Below are 26,812 nucleotides of genomic sequence, written 5' to 3' on the forward strand. Positions count from 1 at the left end.
CCACTCCACTCTTCTTGTGTAGAATTGCTTTGGCAATATGGGGTCTTTTATGATTCTAGACAGATTTTAAGATTGTCTTTTCTAGATCTGTGAAGAATGTGTCTGGTACTTTGATTGGCATTGCATTAAATATGTAGATTAATTTGGGTAGAATTGCCATTTTGATTATATTAATTCTTCCAATCCATGAGCATGGGATGTCCTTCCAATTTGTGTGTGTGTGTGTGTCATTTTCAATTTCTTTTTTTAGCTTCTCATAGTTTTTCTTGTGGTGGTCTTTAACTTCTTTGGTTAGATTTATTCCTAAATATCAAATACTTTTGGTGGCTATGATAAATGGAATAACTTTTTTCAGTTCTATCTCAGTCTGCCTGTTATTTGTATATAGAAATGCTATCGACTTCTGTATATTGATTTTATATCCTGCAACTTTACTGTAATCATGTATTACTTCCAGTAATTTTTCCATGGAGACCATTGGGTCTTCTATGTATACAATCATGTCATCTGCAAATAGACAGAGTTTCACCTCTTCTTTTCCTATTCAGATGCCCTTTATTTTTTCCTCTTTTCTGATTGTGTTGGCGAAGACTTCCAGTACTATATTAAAAAGGAGTGGAGACAGTAGGCATCCTTGTTCCTGTGTTTAGTGGGAAAGCTTTCAGCTTTTCTCCATAGCTCATATGTTCTTTGATGCTGAGACTGGAGCAGTCAGGGAGGCATTTGTGTGCAGTACTCCTGGGTTAATTCTGTGAATAGTTTTGCTGTTTTTTGAGGGAAGGTCAAAAGGGAGACACACAATAGAAGGACCACATTCACCTGGAAATCACAGACCCCTGCTTCTATGTGCTGTCCAATATGATTGAAAGTAAAGGGTCTCTCATGCACACATGTGAAGGGAAATTCTCACTAAACTTCTGCATCTTTCTGAGGCCTAAAATGTGGACCAAATTGTGTTTTCAAAGAACATTTATTGAAGAGTGGGTATTTCTAGCCTTCAAGTTAACACTAAAGGTAATTTAAGAAAAGAAGAGAAATGCTAAGTCAGACTGGCTTGAGGAGAAGCAAAAGAACATAAAAGTAAACTCATGCTACTGAAAGTCCAGGGACGGCTTCATACATAGCTGGATCAAGTGTTCTAAGTAGTGTTTTCAGAGTCCTTTTTTCTCTCCATCTCAGAGTAAAATCCAGATAGGACAAACCTGCTCTTGATGCTTGGCCACGCCACTTGGCCGTAATTCCCATCCTTCTTCCCAAGCTTGCCCTACTGTCAGTTGGTTCCAGGCATGCTGCCTTTTCTCTCTCTCAAGCCCCAACAAGGCACAGGTAACTATCAGGGATCCCAGTTCTTCTCACACAGCAGGGCCAACCTCTCTAGCCAGACTGTGCAAAGTGTCTGAGTATCAGCATTTACCTACTTTCTCCAGCACCTGAAGAAGGTTCTTCCCACAGTATCTGGCACAGACCCATACTTTGGCCAAGAGGAATATTATGAAATACTTGCGGCTGAGATTTTAGGAAAAGTCAGGAGAAAAAGTGCTGTGTCGTCTGGTGTCGACCACCACAACAGAGGGGAACAGTGATGGGAATGCTATGTGGGTCTAATGAACTTCTAGCTGTGGCGCTCCTGAGAATTTGGACTACCCAGATCTTTGTGCTGTTGTTACAAAAGCAACAGACCATACATCAACAGAGAAATTCCAGAGTTATACAGTCAACTTTATGATCTTGCAAGTCTCTACTTGCAAGACCAGAGGAAAAGAAGCTGTACTCGATCAACTGCTCACTGACATAAGAATGGATTGAGTCTGGAAATAAAGGAAAAAGGCAACTATAGTAGCACTAGCCTGGTAGATGTTGAGAAAGAAAATAAGAATTAAAAATTTTGCTGAATATGTGCTCAAAAACATGTCAAGATCTAGGAACATGAAAGGAAGCCCAAGTGTCCTAGGGGATACATTAATTAGAACCCAGCAGATTCCAGTTTTGCAGAGAAGGAACATCTCAAACATCTCACATTGCTTCAGAAGTGTTTGATCGAAGACAGCCAGGCAAGGAAAAATTGTATCTTGGATTAAGGAAAAGGGGAGGGAACCAAACAAGTCATCTTTCATTATTTGAAGCTTGAAGAGGAAAAGATAAGAGGGAAAGCATAAATATTCCAGCATAAAGGGAAGAGGAAACAGATCAGGACCAGCAGATGGTGTAATGGTTATGTTGTTGGACTCCCATGTAGTTGACCATGGTTCAAGCCCAAGACCCTGCAGCTTAAACTCACACTGGGCATGTGTACACACATGTGTGTGTTCAAAATACCAAGACAAGAATGTAGGAGAAGGGACTGTGGTGTGGCCATCCCCACTGGAGGGGTGATTTCTCGCTTTCTCTTTGTCTTGCTCTGTCTCCCTAGCAAGCACACATACCCTATAGCAAAAAAAAAAAAAAAAAAAAAAAGGAAACAGCCCTTTAACAGAGGGAATGAAGTGCAACATGGAAAAATAGGTCATAAAAATGAGTTCATCCATGGAGTTTATTCTTACTTTGAAATGACTCCAAGTCAAATGCAAAGTTCAGGCCACTTGTTAATTTTGTCCCATATCATATGTCTTCCGATGACGCTCAACCCCCAGTTAGTACAATTTCAGTGCACGGTTCATGATTCTCCTCTCCCTTTTATGTTCCAGCCTCTTGTTGGCTGCCGTTGCTTTGTGCCTCTCATCCCTGCTAGTGAGTAAGCCCACGGGCATTACCATGAACGTCACACACTGCCCCGATATCAAACTGCTAAATTGATGAGAAGAGAATCAGAGGAACTAATCTAGCATATTTTGTAACTGGGCAGATGTCCAGCCCTGGCCTGCTCCTGCTAAAGCCTCAACACAGTCTTATCCCTGTCTTCTGATTTGACTCCTAAGTGCCACATTCCCATCCTCTTCCAGCTCCCTGGCTAAAGCATGAGCTCCTTGAGGGAAGAGGCTATTTTCTGGAGTGAGTCAAGAGTTTTTCCATCACCTGCAGGCACAATGATTAAAATCAGGCTGACTTTTCTAAGGAAACACCTGTGCTTTAACAGACTTTAGCTAAGTTCTCACTTACCATTAGGCTGTCAGAACTCATGACATAGTTTTTCTATGCAAAAACACGTCATGACTTTTCTAACAAAACCCAATAAATGAGAAAATGGTATCTAGAGATATAAACTAGAGATTTGGTTGTAACAATCGCTTCCACTGTTCAGTGGGGTCTATGATACCCAAGCACTCACATACACTCATATGCATATAAGCATATGTGCACACATGCCTACATACACGTTCACACTCCATGGGGTGGTGACTGAGATAGGTCACACTTTATTTTTCATACTGTACAATATCTGTTTTCATGGGAGCAGGCACAGGTGTTATTGCCATCATTCTTCAGAGCAGTTGATGAAGGCTCAGCCTCCTCGAGGGCGTGGTCCTAATGCTGCAGCTCAGAGCTTGTTCTTGAGCATCCTTGAATCCCCCTAGCAATATTGTTATGCAGTTTAAACTTTACCATGCTCTTAAATCCCATAGTCCAATCCTCATAGTCACCAGGTATCATCTAGTTCTTCCCCTTCCTTACCCCAGTCATCTTCTCATAGGAAAGGGAGAGGCTGCTCATACTTAACATGGAGCTTTTGCATGTCCTCATGTGATGCACATGAAAGTGATGAGCAAGCTTTATGCTTTTTGGTTTATAGTCTCTGGAGAAGCAGAACCTGAAAGAGACTTCCACAATGGTCTCTCAGCAACAATGTGCAGAACTCAACCTTAACCCCAAGACTGACTCCCAGTTCCTTATTTGTTCTATTTAAACCTCTTGCTCAGTTCGAATCCAACCTTTTTAGCCTTACAATCCTCTCTGAGAAAGCCACCCTAATCCCACCACACTGTCTTACAGATGTTTCCAAAGCATGCCTCACACACACGTGTCTTGCTAACTTTAGCCCTGCTATCCCTCTGCCTGGGACATCCTTCTCCCTTCACCTCTTCTTTAGCTTCAGAAGGCTCACTCTTCCATCAAGACCCAAATCAAATTATGTCTTCTCAATGAAGCTTCCCCTGACCTTCTCAACCTCCTTACTGACTGGTACAACTGTGTACTGTCATGAGCAGCCTTTATTCATATATCACAGTTCCTGCAGCGTGGTAGATACTTTGTAAATATTTATTTATATCCCTGTTTTAAGGCACCTATCCTTCATTTCCCCATTAGCAGTTGATTATCTTGTTATAAGAGGCTTTGGGGTAAGGGACATTTCTCATACATTCCTTGTAGCCTCTAGCTACAAATTGATAGCCTGAAAAACACACCAGGCATGTGTGCACGCATTGCTAAAATCCCAAAGGTGAGAAAAATTGAGGAGAGACTGAGGTATGACCAGACCTCACTGGGGGTACTTCTCACTTTTCCTCTCTGTTGCTCTCTTTTTTTTGTATCTCTCTGGCAAATGTACACACTCTCTGGGAAGTTTTTTTGTTTTTTTTTTTTTTTCAGTTAAGTAAAAAAATATTAAGATGGGAGGCTATTTGGTACCTAAATAAGTACACACATTATTGTATACCTTTAAAGTTTTGCATTTGTTTTAATTGTGTAGTATGAAGTTTACTGCACCAAATTTTACCTAGTGAAACAAATATAACCCAAAAATGCTGGAGTGCTTCTTGTCCCCTATGCTATATTAAAATAGTGATAAGTTTATTGTTCAAAGGGTAGAATTGACAAGGGCAATGGTTCATAGAACCAGGGATAACCACTATAATGAAAATAATCATTTTTTTATTTTAAATTATTTATGTATTTATTTTTACTATAGGGTGTATGTGTTCACTGGAGACAGAGAAAGAAGGTTAAAAAAAAAAAAAAACGCTCCATAGGGGGGATTTTCACAGCAATCCCTTCTCTTACATACTCTTCTCGAGATCTTAGACATGTACACACATGCACCCTCGCATATTTTCTCAAGCTGTCAGTTCCAGGGCTCAAACCATGCACTCAGCCATGTGGGATCTAGCTGTCTTAACCACCATGCCCTCTGTTAGCCTCAAAATAATAATTTTCAATTTAGTGATCAGGGCAAACACAACCACTATAAAATAAGTGTGGCAGTGATACACTAGTATTGTTTATAATTTAACAAACAAATTGAATCTGAAGAAATCCAACCAGAATTTTAGTGAAGAAACTAAAAAGGAAAAAGGAAAGACTTTAGGGGAAAATAAGACTTATGGAGAGAGAAGAGGACTGCAAAATGAGTTGTAGCCTCCCCACATCCAGGCCATTCAGGCCATAGCCCAAGGATGCCACATGGTCACTGCCCCCAGCCCCAAACATATGTACCTCACGGCCCAACTCTTTTATTCTCTGACCTGAATGGATATGGCTTTTCCAGATCTCACAGCTTGACCTAAATGATCCATATCCATGTGATCTAAAGCCCCACAAAGTCAGGTACTTAGAGGTGGCTAGTATAAGGGTCCTAAAAAGACAGAGACCAGGGCCCCCCAACACAGCTGTGTCCTGGAACCTATTGGGTTGTTGGAAAAGTCATGATTTGTTTTATATGTTTTTCTATGCAAAAATGCATCATGACTTTTCCGACAACCCAAGAGCATATCATAGACACTCAGTAATTTCAGTAGAATAAATATGTTCCACCCAACTACTCAAGTGGTCCATAAACTTTAATTCTAGGTAGTCCAAAAAATTTTTAAAGTCTTCAAAGTGCAGTAGCTCATATTCAGGAAAAAATTGGAGAGAAGAATGGAGGTGTAAACAATTTAGTCTTTGTGCTTGTGGCTACCTGTTCCCTTTGTTTCTGTTTAGCTAAGCTATCTGGCTATCCTCTGACCTTCTGGCCACACATCTCTAGTTCTTCACTGCTTCCTTCCCTTTTCTTCCTCTATGGAAATAAGCAGACATACTGAGTAAACATTCATGGGAGCCTTGGCTGAGTCAGCAGCCCATCTCAGTCATTGTTGAACAACTCTGTGAATGAATGAGAGCTTTTGACATCTTAATCACTGGGAATCATGGTGGTTTTGCCAAATGGGGTCAACCTGAAGGATGTCCTCCAAGGTCCCCACTCTCATTCAAAACTTGAAAGGTCTAGAAGCAAACTTCTCTGGGTAGGTCTTCAGACTAGTTTCCCATCTGTGCTGTTTTCCATTAAGGCCCATGCCATCTCAGGCCCAAGACCTCAGGCTTGATCCCAGGCATCTATTGATAATCTCGCTGATCTACCCAGGCCCTGCACAATCTTCCTATGGTGTCTCATCCTTCTCTTTTTTCACATTCCCATCACCACTGTCTTTCAACTCACTCTAAGACTTTTAAATTGCTTCCCATTGTGCTCTTCACCTTCACCCCTCCCTTCACAGCCATCTTGCACCTTCTAAAAAGTCCTATTTCAAAAATACTGCTTGTTCATATCATAAATCCTACCACCCCACTACACTCAAAACCACCATAACTCCCTATGGCCAACATTCAAAGACTCTCATTCACTCACATGTCTGTTTGATAATATTCCCATAGATGTTTATTGATCACTTCCTTACTGATAATATGTTGATTATGCCAATCCCAATGCTGGTACTGGGAAACCAAAAGAAATAAAATATTCCCTGGTGTATAAAGGACCCAGACATTATTTTATACAACATCATAAGTGACATGAAGTAGATTGCACAAAACCATATGAGAAATTCTGCAGAAAGTCTTAAATGCAAGAGAATCCTGGAAGAAGTGTTGGCTAACCTGCACCTTGAAGGTCATGCATTGGTCAGAAGACCTTCACCAGAAATAAAGACTTTTGAGTGGATACAGATTAGTAGAACAGTTTTGGCCCTAAAACTGCTTGTATCCAGCAAGACCAGAGGTATGGCTGCCAGTGACTACAATACAGGAAGAACAGGGATTTGATCAGGCTTTCTGGAATGGGCACAGCAAAAGGAAAGGTGTAAAAGTTGGAAATTGGGAGTGTGTCTAAGAGGCAACATTTCAGTCTGCAAGAAAAATATGAAGAATGATGAGTGATGAGGCCACAAAATCAGTCTGAGGCCTAATGCCAATGTAAGAGATGGTGGGCATGAATGGAGCCACAGAAACCTGGCCTTGCATTTAATGACCCCCATGCCTGGCCCAGCAAGCTCACCCTCCTTTATGTCTTCCCTGTGCATCTGCCTATGTCCCTAACCTCAGATTCTGATCTCCTCTCAGCGCATACCCTGACCTCATTCTTGCTCATATAAGGTCACTCATTCAGACCCTGTGATTCCTGCCTCTCCAAGTTCTTCCTGTCCTTCAGAACCTCCCAAGGTCAATGACTGTGGTGATATTTACATAACTCAGCAAATATACTAAAAATGTGCCAGTAATAACTATGTTTAAATCTTTTATCAAAGCTTAATCACTTACCTCTTTTGTCATGCTTCCTTACTCTCGTTATGGGTTGCATTGGAAACAGGGACCACGGACATGATGTCCTCGTGTGTCTAGCCTGGTACCTTGCACATATTACGAGGATGATGAATATTTGTTTTGATGGTACATGAGTAGTTAATTTAGAAATCGTTTGTTGAGAATAAGCCATATAGTGGTATTTATGTGCTCATTAATATTGCTGCCATCATTGTTTATCAAACATACATGAAGTAGAGTATTACTTCTACTTAGGAGCTCCTCCACAAAAAGTACTGAAATTAAATTTCATGCCAACTGCATTTCCAGCTTATGATTGACAGTATGATGATGAAACCAAAAGTCCTTTTAGAGGAAATTCAATTAGCAGTTGAACACTGAACTAGCCAAGGTAATTCATATTTTCTAATTGTTATTACAAGTAGTCACAATCCATGTGCCACTATCCTGCTTACCTGGGAGTAGTAAGGAAAACCATAATAAGAATAACAACATTAAAACATGTAATTGCCTGATACACCATTGCTTCAGAGATTTAAAAAAAATGCATTTTTATAAAGGACAAAAAATTATCTTGAGGAAATATAGGTCTCCTGAGTTTTCACTTTAAATGCTAACAAAACCTGCTTAAAATCTTAATGGATTATTCTTCATTTGCATTCAAGGAAAAACAACAGAATTTTGTATTTTAAAAGAAAACTGCTGATTTTCAAAGCAGCAGTTCCATTTCTCCCATCTTTTTCTTTTCTACTTCTTCTTCTATCATATTGGTTCTTGTTCTAGGCTCCTCATCACTCAAACAGTGCTGGGGCACCAGGCAAGCATGGAGATTGGAAAACTCTAACCTTGGGCACACATACCAAGATTAAGCTCCCAACTCTGTGTTGAGTCACCTGTGTACCTTTGACTGTGAGGATGATGACCGGAGCTACAGCCATGTGAGGATCAATCTGGTGATAACTGTATCTAGCACAACTCAAACCCTAGATACTAGGAAGTGTACCGTGAGGTTGGCTCTTATACCTCCAACAGCCAAAACATTCTCTTTACTCCAGAACTTGGCCTCCACCTGTCCTGTGATGTCCTCATCTCTAACTGTTCCTCTAGAAAAGGTATCATCCACAGTCCCCATGTTTCTCAAATATTAGAGACTCTCTTCTGATTGTTCTCCCCTACTTTACCAAGGGGAAAAGAACCCCACATTCAAAGTCTGTTGGATTCATATCCCATACTCTAAGGTTCTTCCAACTCCAAGTTTATAACTAAATATCTATGACATTCAACTTAAAACAAAGTATATTCATTTATCTGACTTGGGGCCAGTGAGGCTGTGAGAACATCAAAATTTTATATCTCAGAAACCCTAAATACTTGAATTTTATTTCCACTGTTGTTTCCAGCAATCTTTAGAGTAAAATGATTAATTATACCCAAGACAATCCAAAGCAATTATTTAATTAAGCTGTATTATAGGCTGCCAATTGTTCCATGCAACAGAAAGACCTTCACCCCATTGCTCAACATTTGGCCCTTGGATGACTTAAAAGATAAAAGGAGATATGAAAACGGTTTTTATGACTAAATAACAATTTCTAGAAATTTTCCACTAAGTAGAAAAACTTCTTCAGTAATTGCTTCTCATGATTAGAGTGTAGTGACATATTTTACAGTAAGTGTTCATGTTATTTAAATTCAGTGCAACATAGAAAATGTTGCAATTCAAAATGGAATGTTGGTGTCATTTTCTTTTTAGGATAGAAAAGCCCATTTTCTTTCTTTCTTTTTTTCTTGCTTTCTTGCTTTCTTGCTTTCTTTCTTGCGTTCTTTCTTTTTTTTGGAGAGGCTATTGCTATAGGGTGGGTGCAATAAGCCAGAAAGACAGAGAGAGACAGAGAGACAGAAAGCAAGAAATCATCCCCTAGCAGGGATGGCCACACCGCAATCCTTTATCCTCCATTCTCCTCTTGGCACCTTTAGCACACACACACACACACACACACACACACGCCCAGCGTGAGTTTAAGCAACTGGGTCTGGAACTCAAACTGCGGTTGACTACGTGGGAGTCCAGCAACAAAGCCATTACACCAACTGTTCTCATAAAAGCCCATTTTCTTTATTTTCCCTTTGCTTATGTCCATTTCCCTTTGCTTATGTCCTTTCCTCTTATTTTTTAAACTTCTTTCTCTTTTCAAAATTGTGTTTATTTCTTCCATGAGAGAGAAAAGAAAAGAGAAATTACCCTCAACAGGGCTTTTTCACCATGATATACCTTCAGCCTCAGCCAGCCCCAAAATATGGGCGAGTGGGCTACCACAGCCAGGGAAAGCTCTGGACTTAAACTGGGAAGCTTCCAATATAGCATTGTCCCATAGAGCATTGTGTTTTACTGCCATGCCACTGTCTGGACCGCTAAGGATCTCTTTCGTAATTAAGACTTTTAAAACACAACTTTAGTACAAAAAAATTCCCTATAACTAATTCTCAACTTAAATATTTCTTATTTCATTAAAAACGAACAAACAAAAAAATACTTCTTGAGGAAAAATATGGAAGCCACCTCAAAGAGTGAAGTAGATGACTAATGTCACACCTAAATGATCTTTCATACTGGGATGGGGAAGGGGGATGGAGAATAGCTACAGATAATGACTTTTAATCAATCTGTATTATTTTAAAATAGCTGAAATTCTTCAGTTACTCCAAACCACATTGGGCTCCTCCTGTCTCTGAAAAATTGAGTGTTATGATTCTTGGTGATATGTAGCTTAGCTCTCAAATAATTTCTTGTTTTAAGAATTATTTATTTAATTTTATGTATTCATTCATTTTAATTTGACCAGAGAGAGATACAGAGAGAGGGGGAAGGGGAATGAGAACGCAAGCCACCAGGTCCAGGATTTGAGCCATGGTTGACCATTTGGGAGTGTCCAGCGCCTTAACCACCATGCCACCTGCTGGTCCCACTCTCAAATAATTTCTAATTGTCCTATATGTGTTATGCTGTCTTTTCTATTAGAGTACAATCGTGCTTGGCATGATCTGTTTTTCCCAATGGCCTATAACATCTCATAAAACAGGATGAGTGGAGCAAGCTAGTTGAGTAATAACGAATTAATGAATGTGCATTTGCTTACCAGTTGTATTCAAAATAGATACTTAACTAATTCAGACCTCTTGAATATTGAAATACTGTCATTCTATTACATTTAAGAATGGTTAAATATCACTCAAAAATGGACCACCAGTAAGCACAGGATGAGTGAATAACTGAAAAATAATTATATGACATAGGAATAATGAATGACATAGAAAGACCATACAAAGTCCCTCTTTTGAAGCATACCTCACCAATAAAGACACACATACACTGAAAGCAAAGGACTGGGAAAAGTCAGCTCATGCAAACAAAAACCAAAAAGAAAAAAAAAAAAGGTTGGGGTCATGACACTGATATCAGACAAAAATAGATGTCAAGACAAAAACTGTAAAAAAGACAGATAGACGCTATATAGTACTAAAAAGACTCATTCACCAAGAAGATAACACAATTTTAAATATTTATACACCAAACACTGGAGCACCCAAATACATAAAAGAAAGACTGCTGGATCTAGAGGGAGAGATAGACTGCAACACACTACTTGTTGGGAACTGTTTTTTGGAGAGAGAATTCTTTGCTATAGGGCATATATACTTGCCGGAGAGACAGAGAGACAGAAAGAAAAAAATCACCACCCCCCCTGCCTCCCAGGAAGGATGGCCACACCACAATCCCATTCTCCTCCCAGGGTCTTAGGCACACACACACACACATGCCCTGAGTGAGTTTCAAGCTGCCAGGTCTGGGACTTGAATCATAGTTGGCCATATGGGAGTCAGTGATATATAATCATTATGTCTTTTGCTAGGAATTTCAGCACCCCACTGTCACCACTGGACAGACCATCTAGACCAAAAAAAAAAAAAATCAGAAGAAAGAAAATAATAAATATTATAGCAAAAATTAATGAAATAGAGAATACAAAAACTATACCCAAAAAATCACCAAAATAAAAAGCTGGCCTGCTGAGAGAATAACCAAAATTGACAAACCATTAACTGGACTAATCAAGAAAAACAGAGAAAGGAACCAAATAAGTAAAATCAGTAATGAAACAGGAAATATTACAACACATGTAACAGAAATACAAAGTATCATCAGGCAATACTACAAGCAACTATACACCAACAAACAAGAAAACCTAGATGAGTTTGACAAATTTCTGGGCACATATAATTGTCATTTGATACAAAGTGAATGAATATAAAAGATTTAATACTAAATTAAGCAAGCCAGACTACAAAAGACAAATATTATATATCCCTGCCTGACATATAGTGAATGTCTTCACAATATGATAGAAACTGAAAGATTTAAAGATATAATAGTGGGAAGGACAAGTGTAGAAACCATAGACTGTATAGGAGAGAATTGGATAGTAGGCAATAGAAGAGGCTGAGGGGAAAAAAGCATTTACTAGATACAAGAATGTAAAGTTCTCTGTTGAAAATGATGTGTGTGGTAATATCTTTGATTGTCATGCTTCGAAAAATCATATCATATACCATAAAGATGGATTTTCAAATGTAAATAAGAAATCATAAACATTTTTAAAAGTCCTTTTTTTGGAAGTAAGTTCAGATTGCCTGAAGAAGACTAATGGAGTATGTAAGTTTATCAGCTCTTTCTTAAGGATTAAGGTATAATTCATCCCTTGGGTTGATGAAGTATATTATAAATTACATGTCAGAACTAATGCCCTAAACTTGGAGTCTGTGGAACTTATCCTCAGTTTTAAATCTGCTAAACTAATCTGCAAAGTTTCGTGGTTATGTGTATGTGTGAATTATTCTGGAGACAATCTAAGGAGCTTTATGTTTCCAAAAAGTTAATAGTCTCTGTATTAAAAGTGTCCACTTATAGACAGATTAATTTTGCATGAAAAATTAGTGTGTTTTCTTAAGTGGAGAGATCATGGTCACTTTGCTAAATCGTATATGGTGCTACATGTGCACAGACTCTTGGAGCTGCCAGTTTACTGTTGTTCCAGTTGTCATTTCTCTGAGGAAAACCTTTCTTTAAGCATCAGAAAGCACCTTTTAAATTAAAGGGCTTTACTGTCCCACATTGGATCAGAGAGAAATGATAACCATCATACAGGACAATATCCCCTGTCACTTGAAGGGAGCTGACACCTTTAGGCTAATGTTGCTCATTATCAGGGAGAACACAGCCTCAGCTCTGAGCTCTGGAAAGTCGAACATGTGTCATGGTCAACCGTAATGCCACCTCTGTCTCAGAAAGTTAGAATCTAGCAGATCTCTCCATCTTTTAAAAGAATCTAGACTTTTTTTTTCTTTAAATTTATTTTTTTACATTAATTCACTATAATCATTACAGCATACAAAATGAATTTTCCATCCAAAATACACTGTATATTGGCTCAGTCAAGCACATCAACATACGTGTTATCAACGAATGATTTTCCATTTCTTATGTCTTGTATACTTTCTTTTTTTTGCCATCCTTGATTCCCTATCCCTCACCCTCTGCCATGTCCCACCTCTCCTTCCACATTGTCTCTGGTATCCATGGTTGCTTTCTATGCCTTTCCCCCCCCCATTTAATTGATTTGCTAATGAATTTAATTAATCTAAATATTTCCAGCTGATATATACCTATACATGAACCCAAGTCTGACTTTAGGCATAAACCTCAGTGAGTAGAATGAACATACTATAAAGTAGTACCTAGCTGGGGTTATATAGCTTACTGCAGTCATCAAATATGCATTTCTTTTTTAAATTTTGATAAGAACAGTTTTAGTGTTTTTTTTCTCCTGAAACTTTTTTTTAATTATTAACATTCATTCCCTGAGCATCATCACAACACACTAAATGTGGTTTCCCATTTAGAATAAACTGCATAGTGGCTTACTCATGCATGTTATCATCAATAGCATTCCATTTCTACTTTCATATATATGTATGTATGTATATATATATATATATATATATATATAGAGAGAGAGAGAGAGAGAGAGAGAGAGAGAGAGACACACATATGTTTTTTACCCCATGTCTGATGAGGAGCAGAGAATCTAGACTTTTTTTCCCAAAACTAAAGATTGACTCCAAAGTTTCTTTCTTAGTTTTTATTCCCATAAGTACATTTGTCTTGCTAATGCTATATTCCAGGTCAGGGACTATTTATGGACAGTATTCCTATAGGCAGATGTGTTAACAAAGCATAGAACATTTCTGAAATCGCCTATAAGGAAATTTCCATTGAGTCCAGAGGTGAACTTCAGCCTCTAAGAGGTAGTCCCAATGCTTTGTGTACATAGGTTCCTTCATTTACAATTCTCCTAAAGATAAATAAGTAAAATACAAAAATATACATACATAAATTCATACTCACCCTTTTTTCAGAATTTCATAAAATATTTAAGAAATAAGACTGGGAGACCAGCAGATGGCATAATGGTTATGTTCCTGGATTTCCACATGACTGACCAGAGTTTGAGTCCCAGACCTGGTGACTTGAAACTCACATTGGGCACATGTGCAAATATACCCAAAATCCCAAGAGGAGAATGGAGGAGAAGGGATTGCAGTGTGACCATCCCCCTGGGGGATGATTTCTCATTTCTGTCTCTCCATCTCTGAAGGAAGGAAGAAAGAAAGAAAGAAAGAAAGACTAATCAGTATAAATAATTTAGATGTAGGAATTGCCTTTTAAAAATTTCCTTCTGAACTGTGTATACTAATTTAGGTATAGTTATTTTTAAGCAAACAAAATGTCTTTTTCTCAAGTCTTCCTAGCAGGTTAGGTTTGAGACATAAAAAAGAAAAACAAAAACAAAACACATAAAAGCAAAATGAAGTCTATTCTTTACTATAGAATATTTCAGACAAAAAACTTAGACTTTCTTTTCAAGATTTGTAAAATGAATCAATGCAAACATATGGCACAGAAAGATTCTTCCTGATTAAAACCCGAGGTTATAAATGAATTGGTATTTCTCTTTTCATTTTTTCTCATTAGGAATTGTCTTAACTGTAAATAAGCTATTCTTAAATATATTTTTTCTTATTTCTTTTTGAACAGGGGACTCATCATGTTTGAAAATAAAACCTACATCTTAGAACCAATGCAAAATGCAACCCATAAATTCAAACTCTTCCCTGAGAAGACCCTGAAGAGTATCTGGGGATCTTGTGGATCACATCATAACACCTCAGGCCGGGCTGCAGATAACATGTTCCCTCCACCTTCTCGGATGTGGGCAAGAAGGGTAGGAGGGAAACCTGATTTTGTGTCTCTAAGGAGCTAGGGGCTTAAGCTATGGATACCCAATGCTAAGACATCTGGAGAAATTGTGCCATTTGACTTTTGTGTCTGGGGGTTGGATGATTCCAGTTTATCTGAAGACAGTTGACATTGTGTGGTTGTGCATAATTATATACTATGACCTCCATCATTGTATTGCAAATGTTGGCCTCAGATCCATTAACTGGTGAGTAAAGCACATAACTGAGATCAGAGGATGACAAAATCATGATATATTAAATTTTCAGTGAAAACCTACTGTGGGCCTAGATTCTAGGTTGGATCCCTCCATGGCAAACAACATGAGAATGGATCCTGACATTCTGGGAGTATTGGAGGTTAAAGACCACATAGAAGTTTCTTCATTAAAAAGTCTACATTTTCATTGTACTTTGCAGAAAATTCTCAGTGTTTGTCCACATGGCTGTGCAGAGGTCAATTGAGTCTGTCCACATAGTGTTGCTAAGGAACCTTGCTTGTCCCCTGTCCCAGCCTGCAAATGCCCGTCCTAGTTCCTTTCGAGACAATACAATCAGCTTGTGTTTTCTGGCCACCCGACTCTAGGTTTGCTCATAAAAAGTCTGCCTTTCTGCATCAGATTGGAAAGAATAGTAGAATCTAGTAGAATCTTCACTGCAAACAGACTTCCCGCCCTGAAATTTCTCTTGTATCACCGTGAAACCTTAGCCTGAATAGCTACCAGCCCCTTTTCCATCCAGTATTATGTGGGCAAAACAGGCCACAGTGGAGCTCTAATAGCAGGTAGTAAAGATAGCCCTTCCCCATGTCTGGCTAGAGGCCCTGAATTTAAATGAATACAACCAGAGAAGAGATTCCCAATGATTTCCTGATTTCTTTTTCCATCTCTGGATTCCTTTTTTTCTGTTGATCAGAAATCAGTAAAATTCATAGATATGACCTCACTTATGCTTACATTTGACTATCTGGAGACACGGTGTTCAAGATCCTTATTATGACATTTTGTCTCTCCTAACTTTAATTGGAGTAGTTCAGTGCTTATCATTCAACATTTTATGAATATTATTCTTGATTCATTTTAAATATTTTTTTCTAAATTCAAATAGTAAGGGTTATTCTGCATAATTTCTTTTCATTCTTAAAATTTCTCTCATCCTTGTAGCTAGGTAACTGTTCTCCTAAATGGCTAGTAACTGAACCAGTGCAGGACTTTTAACTCTAATGTTTTATTCATTCTTGAGGTCCAGGTATTCTGCTCCTGTGACCCTAAATTTCCATTTGCTAGTGGGTTCCCAACATTTTCTATAAGAGGTGCTTTGCAGCTTCTTTTTCTTTTTCTGCCCCATCCCAGAAGAGAGAATATTCTTCCATTATGTACTGTGGCTCACTGTGAACTTGTTGCCTGGCCAGGATTTGGGGAGTGGGAGAAGGGCATAATCTGAATTCCAGCGAATAGAGTTTGAAAAGTACCCCTGCTTCCATCTCTATCAGCTCCAGAGAGCTGTCATCCTGCTTTTCTCCCCCAACCTATCTTAACAGTGGCAGATTTAAAGTTGAAATCACAAAGACCAGCCTCTGTGGTCCCAAGGCATGTTTATTTTACTCTTTAAACACTTTTACCTTTGATTCCAGACCTTGGATAAAATGTGATTAAGCTGTAGCTTTACTAGTCATAAACAAGTAGGACATTTGCATTTTGTTTTCCAGGCTCTTTGCTTTGAGTACCTTGCTGAATGCATGTTATCCACATTGCGGGATTTATAACTTGACAGTTTAAATGACACTCAAATACGTTTGCCATTTCATTTAGAAGTGCAAACTTAGTCTGTACTTGCCAGCCATAATTGAATTCTTTTAGTCTACAGCTCCCTGGAACTATGATTGTCATAGTAATTTTCAGTCATTTTGACTTGTAGAGAAACGGAGAGAACCAGAACAACAATGCTGTTTTGTTAATAATGCATATTGAAGTGTAAATGAACCTTTAAATTGAAAAGGGAAGGCATCGATGCTGTTCAACTCAATTCTCAATATTTCTCTCTAGAAGTAATTGCCATTGTTTTTATGGAAGAGAAAACATCCTGGACTTAAAGTGCATGTATATAATGAAAATTGTACAAAAAATAATTTTCAAATAAGTGGAATACTTGGGGATTGGAATTATATAGAAGATTATTTTGGATAGAACCTATGGTAAATATAAAAAGAGATATTCAAGTTAACATGCTGCTTACCTGCCCACTTACACACTTACGCTGCCTTTATTTTATACAAAAAAAAAAAAAAAAGTAACTGCAGCTAACTAATCTTGTTTATGCAGCACAGCAACTGCATTTGCTTTGTCCCAGCATTTTTCTGCCCCCACTAAATGTTAACTGTTGCAAAGTTTGGTTTGCAGAGTGATTTTTCTGCAGATGTTTGCATTTTTCTTCACACAGCATCAGGAATAATTCTGCACTCAGCGTATACATTAGCCACAATATAATCCTGAGCTATTGTTTGTCATTTTTACAAGGCTTTACATTAGATTTTAGTGCAAGCCCAAATTGCTCCTGAAAGGGCACAGACAGACAGAGCGTGTCACAGTTAGTTCTCTCTTCTGTTGATTTTTAAGTCTAGCTTGATGTGTCCTTACTACTCAACTCACCTATGACAACTCCCCTCTCCGTCGGGTATGCATTCAGGAATAAATACTAATTTTTACTTCAGCCTAAACAAGCTATGAGGGAGGCAAGGCAGTAAATCTACTACTAGGGAAATCACGTAATACTTCCCAGGCACATGTAAGTTATTTTTGAATTGTCTTTTCTTTAAGGAATATCTGCGCCATTGTTTTCCTCCATTAGTAGGGATAATTATGAGTCAAATACACAAGTTTCTGCCTTCCCTGGAAATGCTTTCTTGGGCTACTGAGTACTTACAGGATAATGAAGCAGGAAGATACATGATTTCCTCAAACACAGTCTCTAAAATGAACTTTCGCTATTGCTTTTGTATTTCTAGACAGTCTATCACATATGTTTAATAGCAGCCACAGTACCAGTGCTAGTATAAGGAGTAACAGCAATATATATTATATGTAGAACCTAACAGTAATATCGGGACTAGGTCAGGACCATCTGAAAACTCATCAGTTATAGCTGACATATAATTCATATAATTTACTGTGCCCATCTTCACTTCTTTCCTTTCTTTCTTTCTTTCTTTCTTCTTTTTTTTTTTAGGTTTTTGCCAGAGGGCACGTGTACTCACCAGAGATAAACAGAGAGACAGTGAGAGGGAAAATGAGAGCTCACCCCCAAGGAGGGTGACCATGCTGCAATGACCATGCTGAAACCCCTTCTCCATTCTTCTCCTGAGATTTGGACACACATGCATGCACACATGCACGCATGCACGCATACACACCCAGCATGATTTTCAAGCCACCCGGTTTGGGACTCAAGTCATAGTCGGTCATGTGGGAGTCCAGTACCTCAACTACCATCTCACCTGCTGGCCCCCCTCCTCACTTCTGTACCTCCATCGAGAGACCATACCACACTTTGCTGTTGAGTGTTCCAGAGTTCGGTGGTGAGGAATAGAGGCAGCACTATTTCCTCAGCCCTGGGCTTTGACTACAACAGTGAAGTGAGGCTCTAACTTTCCGTGATTGCACTGGAGTCTTGAATCCATTGACACTCAGGATAAATAAATAGTAGATGGTACTCATGCCATTGGTTTTCTTGAACTCTGTTTCAGTCCTTCACATTTGTCCCTATTAATATTCACTTAGTCAGATTCAGCCCATGTCTCAGCATCTGTCCCTTGAGCCTACTCATTCTGCTAGCTGACATATTACACAAGCCTCAGAGGTGATAGTCCACAAGGATGTACTTAGTTCGCCCCATCCCCAAGCAAGTCATTGATAAGAATGGTGAAAACGATCTTTCACCACAGAGATCAGGGCTCAACTTATAAATATTCATAAAGTGACCTGAGGGTCAAGGCACAAAACTTCCCTTGAGCTGGTAAGAATTTTTCCTTACTCAGAGGAAGATAAACCAAACTTTTGATTAATTGAATTTGCTGATCTTGCCAGTTGTGGGAACATTGGCCCTTGTTCTATTGTGCATTGCTGCCTTCCGGTTAGATCACAGCTGACTTGAATGTTTGCCCAAGTCTATTCTGACTGCCCCACACCATCAGTTGCTCTCACCTAGACAGCTACACAGCCTCATTGCTGCATTTTGACTTCCAGTGTCAGCCCCTTAAAATCCGTTCTCTCCTCAGTAGACAGCGTGTTAGTTTAAAAACTTCACAGTCAATGGCTCCCACAGCTCTTAGATGATTAGGTTATTTTTCAACCTCATTGCCATGGCTCCTGAGCCCTGTCCCCACCTTCAGCCTCATCTCGTTCATTCTTCTCCTCACTTTCTAGACTCCAGGTCTACTGACTGCTGCTAACACTCAAAGCCCTCCCCAGCCTCAGGATATCTGCTATTGCTATTCCATCGACCTGAAACACTGTTCCCACTTTTCACCAAACCTGCATCTCACTTTTCAGCTCTCAGCTAGTTTATCTCCTTCCCCCCCAACCCCCTTTTATCCTTGGCAGAACCCTGTTTATTTTTTTTTATTGCACTTATCATAGACTTTCCTTTTTGTCATTTCTTATCGTCATCCCTTCTCTCACTCCAGACCCACTAGAATGTGAGTTTCATGAAGGCAATGACCTTGAGTTTCTTGCCATTCCTGTATCCCAAGCACCCAATACAGTGCCCAGCACATTGGGAGCTCCTAGTAGATATTCCAAGATGAATGGATGCTCTACAAATGGTAGAAAAGGATGGCAGTGAGAATTTACTGTAATCCTTATCTCAATTCTCATTCCAACTTGAGTTGGGCCATGTTCTTACTGCCAGAATTCACATTTCACACTCTTTGGAGAAAATTCAATCTCCGAGATCTTGGCTGTGATAATTTTGAGAGATCCAGGAATTGGTTCCCTCTTGAGCAAGACTCATAGAATGCTCCTGTCTCCCCCTGGGAGCAGCAACTCTTGGGTCCTTCTCACAGATTTACATTCCTGTTTGAGGAAGAGCTTTTTGCTTATAACACTCCAAAATGAAAAAGTTATCAAGCAACTAGCTTCAAATGTTGCTGTCTACATCACAAATTAAAGATATGATTCTTTAAAAAAAAAAAAAATAAAGAGACATCCCAGCTAGGTCAAAATCATGTGGAGGTAATTTAAGCCTCTCTGTATGTGCAGCTGATGGGAGAATAAACCTTCACAGCCGTGATCGGCCACTCCCCCATTGCTTTTTATTATTATGTGGTTAAGCTTCTCTCTGAGCTTGCAATTCTCTGAATTCATGAGAAAATGTGGACTCCTCTGAAAACTGCAGAGACAGGAAAATTGTGTTCATATGTTTGTTTTCATTATCTGGAATTGTGTATTTTCCAAATGAAGATCCAAGGAGAGTTGGAAATATCCTCTGGTTGTTTATTTCACCCTCCGCAGTCTAAAAACTACAAACGTCTAAACAACTGAACCCCTTTCAATGAGCTTCTTAATGGGAGATTCATTTCTTTTTTTCGTTTCTAAAGTTATATATATATATATATTTATCTGTAGCCAGATTTGTTCATAGTTAACCAGGGCATTGTGGGCAGAAGAGATTCTGCAAAGAGTATCTGCTTCTTTCACACCCCAGTGAGGGAAAGGACAGGATCCTCACACTTTCAGAAGGTGTCTCATTTTGTGTGCACCATGGGGGCTAATTTTATTTTCCTTTATAAGAGCACACTTATCACCACAAAGTGTGCCTACAACATATAGCTACAACGCTTGACTTTTTTTGTAACATTGTAAATGTATGAGAAATTATGCCTTTCATGGTGCTTTATTTTTCCTTCCTCCATAGGATTTCCAGATTTCTTTAGGGACACCTAAATTCGTGAATCAGCACAGCTGGGCAGCAAGAAGGACCACTGCTATAATAGAAACATTTTTCTTGTAAAAATCTGTTTGGAAGATCCCAGACTAGTGGGGATTTGTTTTATAAAAAATGTTTCCCTCAGGATTATGGGACTGGAAACCTGATTCAAAGCATACTTTAGTCATTTTTGCTTTTGTCTGAAAGAGTGGTTATAACATGCTTAAACTTTAAGCAGTGTAAGTAGTTAACTCATAAACCAGTAATATCAGTCATAAGGACCAAAGACCATTTCAACCCCTATCTTCTCCAACTGCATTTTATTGTAGAAACCAAGGTTTGTGTTTGGTTTTTAATGTTTGCTTTTTGAGACCACCCTCGATGAATTGCATGATTTCTCTAAAAGAAAGAAAGAAAGAAAGGAAAATTTAAAAAGAAGGATACCACAGGGATTCTCCAAATAATTCGTGGAAAAGTGTGAATGTTTTGGGGAAGCTTGATTAAATCATAACCCAGTTCAGAGGCTGCCTTTATTTGGGGTGGAGTTCCTCTTTCTACCATCTGAATCTTCTTCGTTCCTGTTCCCTGATATACAACGTTCACATTCTTCTCAACTGTTTCGTGCTTACCAACTCCGTATTCTCCAGTGGCATATTTTGGTCTCTCTTCTTTTTTCTTTTCTTTTTTCTTTTTTTTCCTTGCCACTGTCTTTTTCTGTTTTCTTTCTTTCTATTTCTTTCTGGTTCTTCCTAAGGCTTCTTTCTCACTTTTCTGGTAATCAGGGCCTGGCTCAGTCCCCTTTTCTCCAGACCTCTATTACTTCTAACAAAATTTTAAAATCATCAGTGACCAAAAAAAAAAACAAAAAAAAAAAAAAAAAAAAAAAACAAACAAACAAAAAAAGGGAACTAGATTTTAAAATCATCAGTGACCAAAAAAAAAAAACAAAAAAAAAACAAAAAACAAAAAACAAACAAACAAAAAAAGTGCTCTCTGCTCTCTGGTATGGATTAGTCAGTATTTCTGCAGCAGGAGTGTTCCTTTCCTGTTCAAAATATATTCTCCCCATTTTTCTGAAGTCACAAAACCAGGACGTTTGGACCATAAAGGCGAAGAGAACACCCATGACACTGAGTTCCTTCATCTTCTTTAATGATCTTCGAGTGTGCTACGTGTGGTCTGAAATGAATAGCCTTTGGCTCCTGTTCTACATAGGGCTTTGGTTTTGCTTGTTTGTGTGTTCCTTTGTTTAAGAATGACCTTGGCTTTCTGATCCTCAAATCAGTGACTCAACAGAATTTCCCAAATGAAGGTGGAAATCAGTCCCTTGTGAGGGAGATTAGGGGTAAACTTCTAGGAGGAAGGAGGGAAGTGCAGGAGCCTGGCAGGGATGGTTGAGAAAAATTCTCACCTTAAAGTGATTTCACTGAGATATGCTAACGTGTGGAAACCACAGACAGGGGCTTAAGGGAAATTAAATTTATGTTTACTTTTGGCAGCATAAAAGAGAGACCCTCAAGATGACCAAATATGTAGAACTGGTTATTGTAGCAGATAACCGAGAGGTAAGTACTTTTTTTAATTCCATAGTACAATGGATTAAAAAAAAAGAAAATGTTTAGCATGTTATTACTTATTTTAGTTAACATCATTTTCTATGAACTCTTAAAAGCATCAGAAACAACTCCTTGAAAAAGTGGTTGTCTGATTTTTTTTTTAGCATATAATATTAAAAATATATCTAATATTATAAAATAATTGCAGAGCCTACAAGGAAAACAAAAGAGAGCTGCTCTGTAGTTCTCTAAATAAGGAGAATTATCTGGGGGAAACAATAGATGATTTAGATTGTATTTTGTATTTGTATTTTGGGGGAAAATTTAGTTTTTAAAATGATAGTTTCTAAATCAAATGATTGAAGGAATGAAGGCTGGAAGGACAGAACAGAAAAATCCTACCCTCTTAAGTACAGTTTGACTCTGTAATGTTTTTCCTTTTAGTTAATTTTGAATCATTTTTCCTTAAAGATTATCTTCTTTTTGTTTATTGCCTCATTGACATATTAAAAATTAGATGACAGTTTTCTCATAGACTCATTCAACATACATAACTGACATAGGCTTGACAGTTTCTCAGAAAACTGTTCTTACTCTAGAAGTTTAGATTAGAGAAGAGAATGGGAAATTTATTAACTTTTTATCCGTTCTCCTCTGTATTGTTTGACATGTTGCCAGGAGCTTCTATTACTTTTACCATTTAATTTTTGAAAACAAATATAAAGAAAATTTCTCAGGAAGTTAAAATCAAGCTGATGATATGAAAAATGGCTTTGGATTGCCTTCTAGTTGTCTGTTTTTTCTTTGCCAAAACATGTCGCTGCCTCCATCATTCATGAGGCTGGAAAATTGCAAAAGTTATTGTATTATGAGCATTTGGCTTGGGTGAATTTCAGGGAGTTTCAAGGAGTCCCCAGTGGGGAAATTACTCAGCAGGATGCAAGCTCATTTCACCTAAAACTGTCGAGGGTCCCAGGTGGTTTATAAAAGCCCAGGATTTCACATTTCCAGGAGCTGGGAAGATGAGATCTGATTGACATTCTTGCTGTTATTAATGCTGACATTTAAAACTGTTAAGTTTCAGAGGCAAGGAAAAGATCTGGAAAAAGTTAAGCAGCGATTAATAGAGATCGCTAATCACGTTGACAAGGTAAGTTCTTTCCTAAGTAATTAAATCATTCAAATCATGTAAATGTTTGGAAATGAGGTTGAAAGGATTAAATGCACCTCATATGACTTAGCAGGGAGACCAAGCTCTGCCTCTGGGCCCAGGGCTGGAACTCAGTTTCCTGTCCGCTGAGCCTCTCTGAGCATGTAATTCATGGCTCCTGAGGCAGCCTCAGGTGATGCTAACTGACAGCTATCTGCATTGTGGTAGCTCTGGACACACATCTCCCTCTATGCTCTTTTCTGGCCAGGCAAAGTTCCAGTCCGAGGAGAACTTGGGACTCCTAAATTGGATCCAGAGTCCCTGTAGGGTCCATTTGACCCCTTTAGGAACTCCCAGCCCAAGTCTCTTAGATCTCCACATCATGGAGCCCATAAGTCCCTTCAAGCCATCCCAATGAGTGTAGCCTATGCTAATATGACCCTGAGGACAGGCTCTCATTTATAAGGGGCCTATAAACTCCACTGTCCTAGGATTAAAATTGACTTTCAACTCAATCAGCTATTGGAAAAGATTCCTCATCAAGAACAAGCAGATGGAAAACTTGCCTTTCACAAAAATTATTTCATTGCTGGAAGACACCCTGGAAAGCTGGTCTAATCCTAGGGTTATTGCTCACTGAGTGCTCTTTCTACCACTACTGGCAAGGACATGGTGAAGCTCTTTGTCTGAACCACCTTTCATTCTCAACACTTCCTGCAGAAGAGAGTGTCAGCTGTTTGATACGATGAATGTGATGCTAAACAGGGTTTCCCACACTCACCTACAAATGGCAGTTGCCTGGAGAGCTTCATCTGGTGTCTAGGGACAGGTCAGGACATGCATCAGTGTTCTTAGAAGCTCCTCAGAAGTTTTTATGGACAACACGGCTGGAAACCACTGTCTTGAAGCAACTGTATCTTCTCAGTAATATCATGTCTTCTGCCTATGAGGACAGTATGAGAAGAGAAAGAGACCTGGTCATTGCTGAGCTGTTCACAGCCAGAATCTTCTGAAATGGGCACTTTTTTGCACACAGTAGTTTGTACAGGTGTTTTGCTATAGCCTTAATCCAAGCAACCTTAATTGTTTCCGAAATGAGTTTTCTAAATTTTCATAAAAATGAAGGCAAAAAGCCCTTCCATGAATCAAGTCCATTCTGCAAAGCCTTCTCCCCTATACTGAGCACTATACATCAGGAATTCAGAATGAACCAAACATGGTTTCTACACTCAAAAAAAATCACAGCTTCATAAGCAGGTAGACACAGTCACTCAGCATAGCCCAAGGCAATAGGAACGATAGTTCTGAATCAAGGTCTATGGGAATGCAGAAGAGAATCAGGGAGATTTTGCAGAGAAGGAATCCTGAAAGTTGAGTGCAATTTCACCAAGAGCAGAGCACAAGAAGGCCTGGCTTGCTCCCCACAAAATCAGGATTCAACAAGTAGCCTCCTAAGACTAAAGGGACTATATATATGTGTGTGCACTGTGTACACATGTACACACACGTATGTGTTCCTGTATGTATGTATGCATGAGTGTTTTGTATGCAGGTATTTGTGTGTATTGAGTACATGCATTGGTGATTGTGTACATGGTCATGTTTATATGTGAATGTACATGCATGCTCATGTTTGTGTGGGACTGCACACACATACAGCGAGATCAGAGGACATGAAACTGCAGAAGATTGACTGCCAGGTACCCAGAATGTCCTGTGAAGCTGTCATTAATAGAGAGCAAGCTCAGTGTTTTTGGTCAAAGGAGAAAGACATTCACAGTTATACAAAAATATTCCTATAGTTAGTGTGGAGAACGGAATACCCAAAGACAAACAGTGCTGGTAGGAGCCTAAAAATGATTAAGGGGTGACCCAGGATAGGGGAAGTGGTGCTATGAGGAAGATGAGGATTTAGAGACATTTGAAGAGATATGGTTATTGATCAGGGTTTTGTTTTTTTACCAATTATGTGCAGGTTCGGACTGCTTTGCATACACTCTCAGTTAGGTATTATTGTTCCCATTTTTCTTCACAGAGAAAGGTGAGGTTTGCAGAGGTTAGTAATTTTTAGGACAAGGAATGAGCACTGGTCTCGCTGACCCCCAGGAGGGGGCTCTTGGCTTTTATGAGACTCCATTTGCTCTAAGTCCCAGAATGCTTTGATTGAGCAGAGGCAGAGATTGACTCAAAGGGAAGCAGGAGCAGAAAGAGGAGTACTATGTGGTACTCTGAGCAGTCAAAGATCTGGGCTTGGCACACAGAGGGAGACTATGATTGGATATAATCTCTGAGATGTCAGCAAATACACATGGGATGATATTGCCCTAATTCACCAGACATTTGAACCAGGTCAAACTCCCAAGCGACTCATGCTTGATCTATTTTCAGTACTACTCTTTGTAAGTTAGACTTTATCCTAAAGTCAGATGCAGAAAAATCCAAGTAAAGGGTGAGTTCTTCTGGCAAGGAAAGTGAAGGGTGATCTTAGAGAGTATGTCAGAGACAACATAGGCGTTAGAAATGGGTCTCAGTCCAGCTTAGGCATTGGAATCCTTTGGGGAGTTTTGTTTGTCCGTTTGCTTGTGTGTTTACTTTTTGAAATGTTGATTCTTAAATCTCAGTTCAGATATTCCAATTTGATTGGCTAAGGGTAGGCCCCGTGCACAGATATTTTCTAGAGTCCTCCGGTGGTTCTAATGTGAGGCACGACTGAGACACACCTGCTTAGGTGGAAAACTTAGAAGGCTGAGTTAGCCATGCTGTCTACTACCCCAAAATGAGTGAGATGGATTCTGCTGGAAAGCCTCCAGCTATCTCAGACTGGAGAAAAAGAGAACTTGAGTTCCTCCTAGGCCTCAGGGATAAAAGGGAATGATGAACTATATTAAACCCAAACTTGCTGAAACTCTGTTTTTAAAAATGATGTGTTTTGGCCCTCTGTGATTATATTTCTTTTCATTCTATATTATATCTTGCTTCAGTTTGCAGAACCAAAAATGAGCAATTGGGGGTTAGTTAATAACTTGACTAGTAATTAAAGAACGATGTGCTTCAGAACAGCCCTAATGGACTCAAGCAAGTTTGCCAACCTGGCTATTCTTGTGTTTCTGGTGGGAAGAGAGCTGGTTTGCTGAGCACACAGAAGCCTCCAGCCCTGGTGTCACTGTCCAACCTGAGCAAATCGCAAAGATCCTGGTGGGGCTACTAAGGCTCCTCAGGGAAAGTCTGTGCTTCCAGATCTCTCAGCTGATGGCCCTTGGCTCTGTTAAGCATTCCAAATTTAGGTTTTGCAACTCTGCAAGTAAGAGTATCTTTGCAAAAAAAAAAAAAAAAAAAAAAAAAAAAAGGAAAGTGAAACAACAAAGGGACGACAGCACACCTT

The 26,812-nt window shown here is 39.0% G+C and overlaps 1 protein-coding gene across 1 annotated transcript in view; it reads left to right on the forward strand.

Moving 5' to 3' along the window:
* ADAM12 (ADAM metallopeptidase domain 12) overlaps positions 1 to 26,812 on the forward strand; it is a 457,774-nt gene that overhangs the window by 311,091 nt on the left and 119,871 nt on the right. Inside the window, exons 6-8 of the mRNA XM_014586073.1 lie at positions 14,603 to 14,789; positions 22,224 to 22,289; positions 23,359 to 23,430. Of these exons, the coding sequence (XP_014441559.1) occupies positions 14,603 to 14,789; positions 22,224 to 22,289; positions 23,359 to 23,430 (325 nt within the window). The remainder of the gene's footprint in view (positions 1 to 14,602; positions 14,790 to 22,223; positions 22,290 to 23,358; positions 23,431 to 26,812) is intronic.

The sequence above is a fragment of the Tupaia chinensis genome, unplaced genomic scaffold (assembly GCF_000334495.1).
Source record: "Tupaia chinensis unplaced genomic scaffold, TupChi_1.0 Scaffold000113_1, whole genome shotgun sequence".
Taxonomy (NCBI): Eukaryota; Metazoa; Chordata; class Mammalia; order Scandentia; family Tupaiidae; genus Tupaia; species Tupaia belangeri.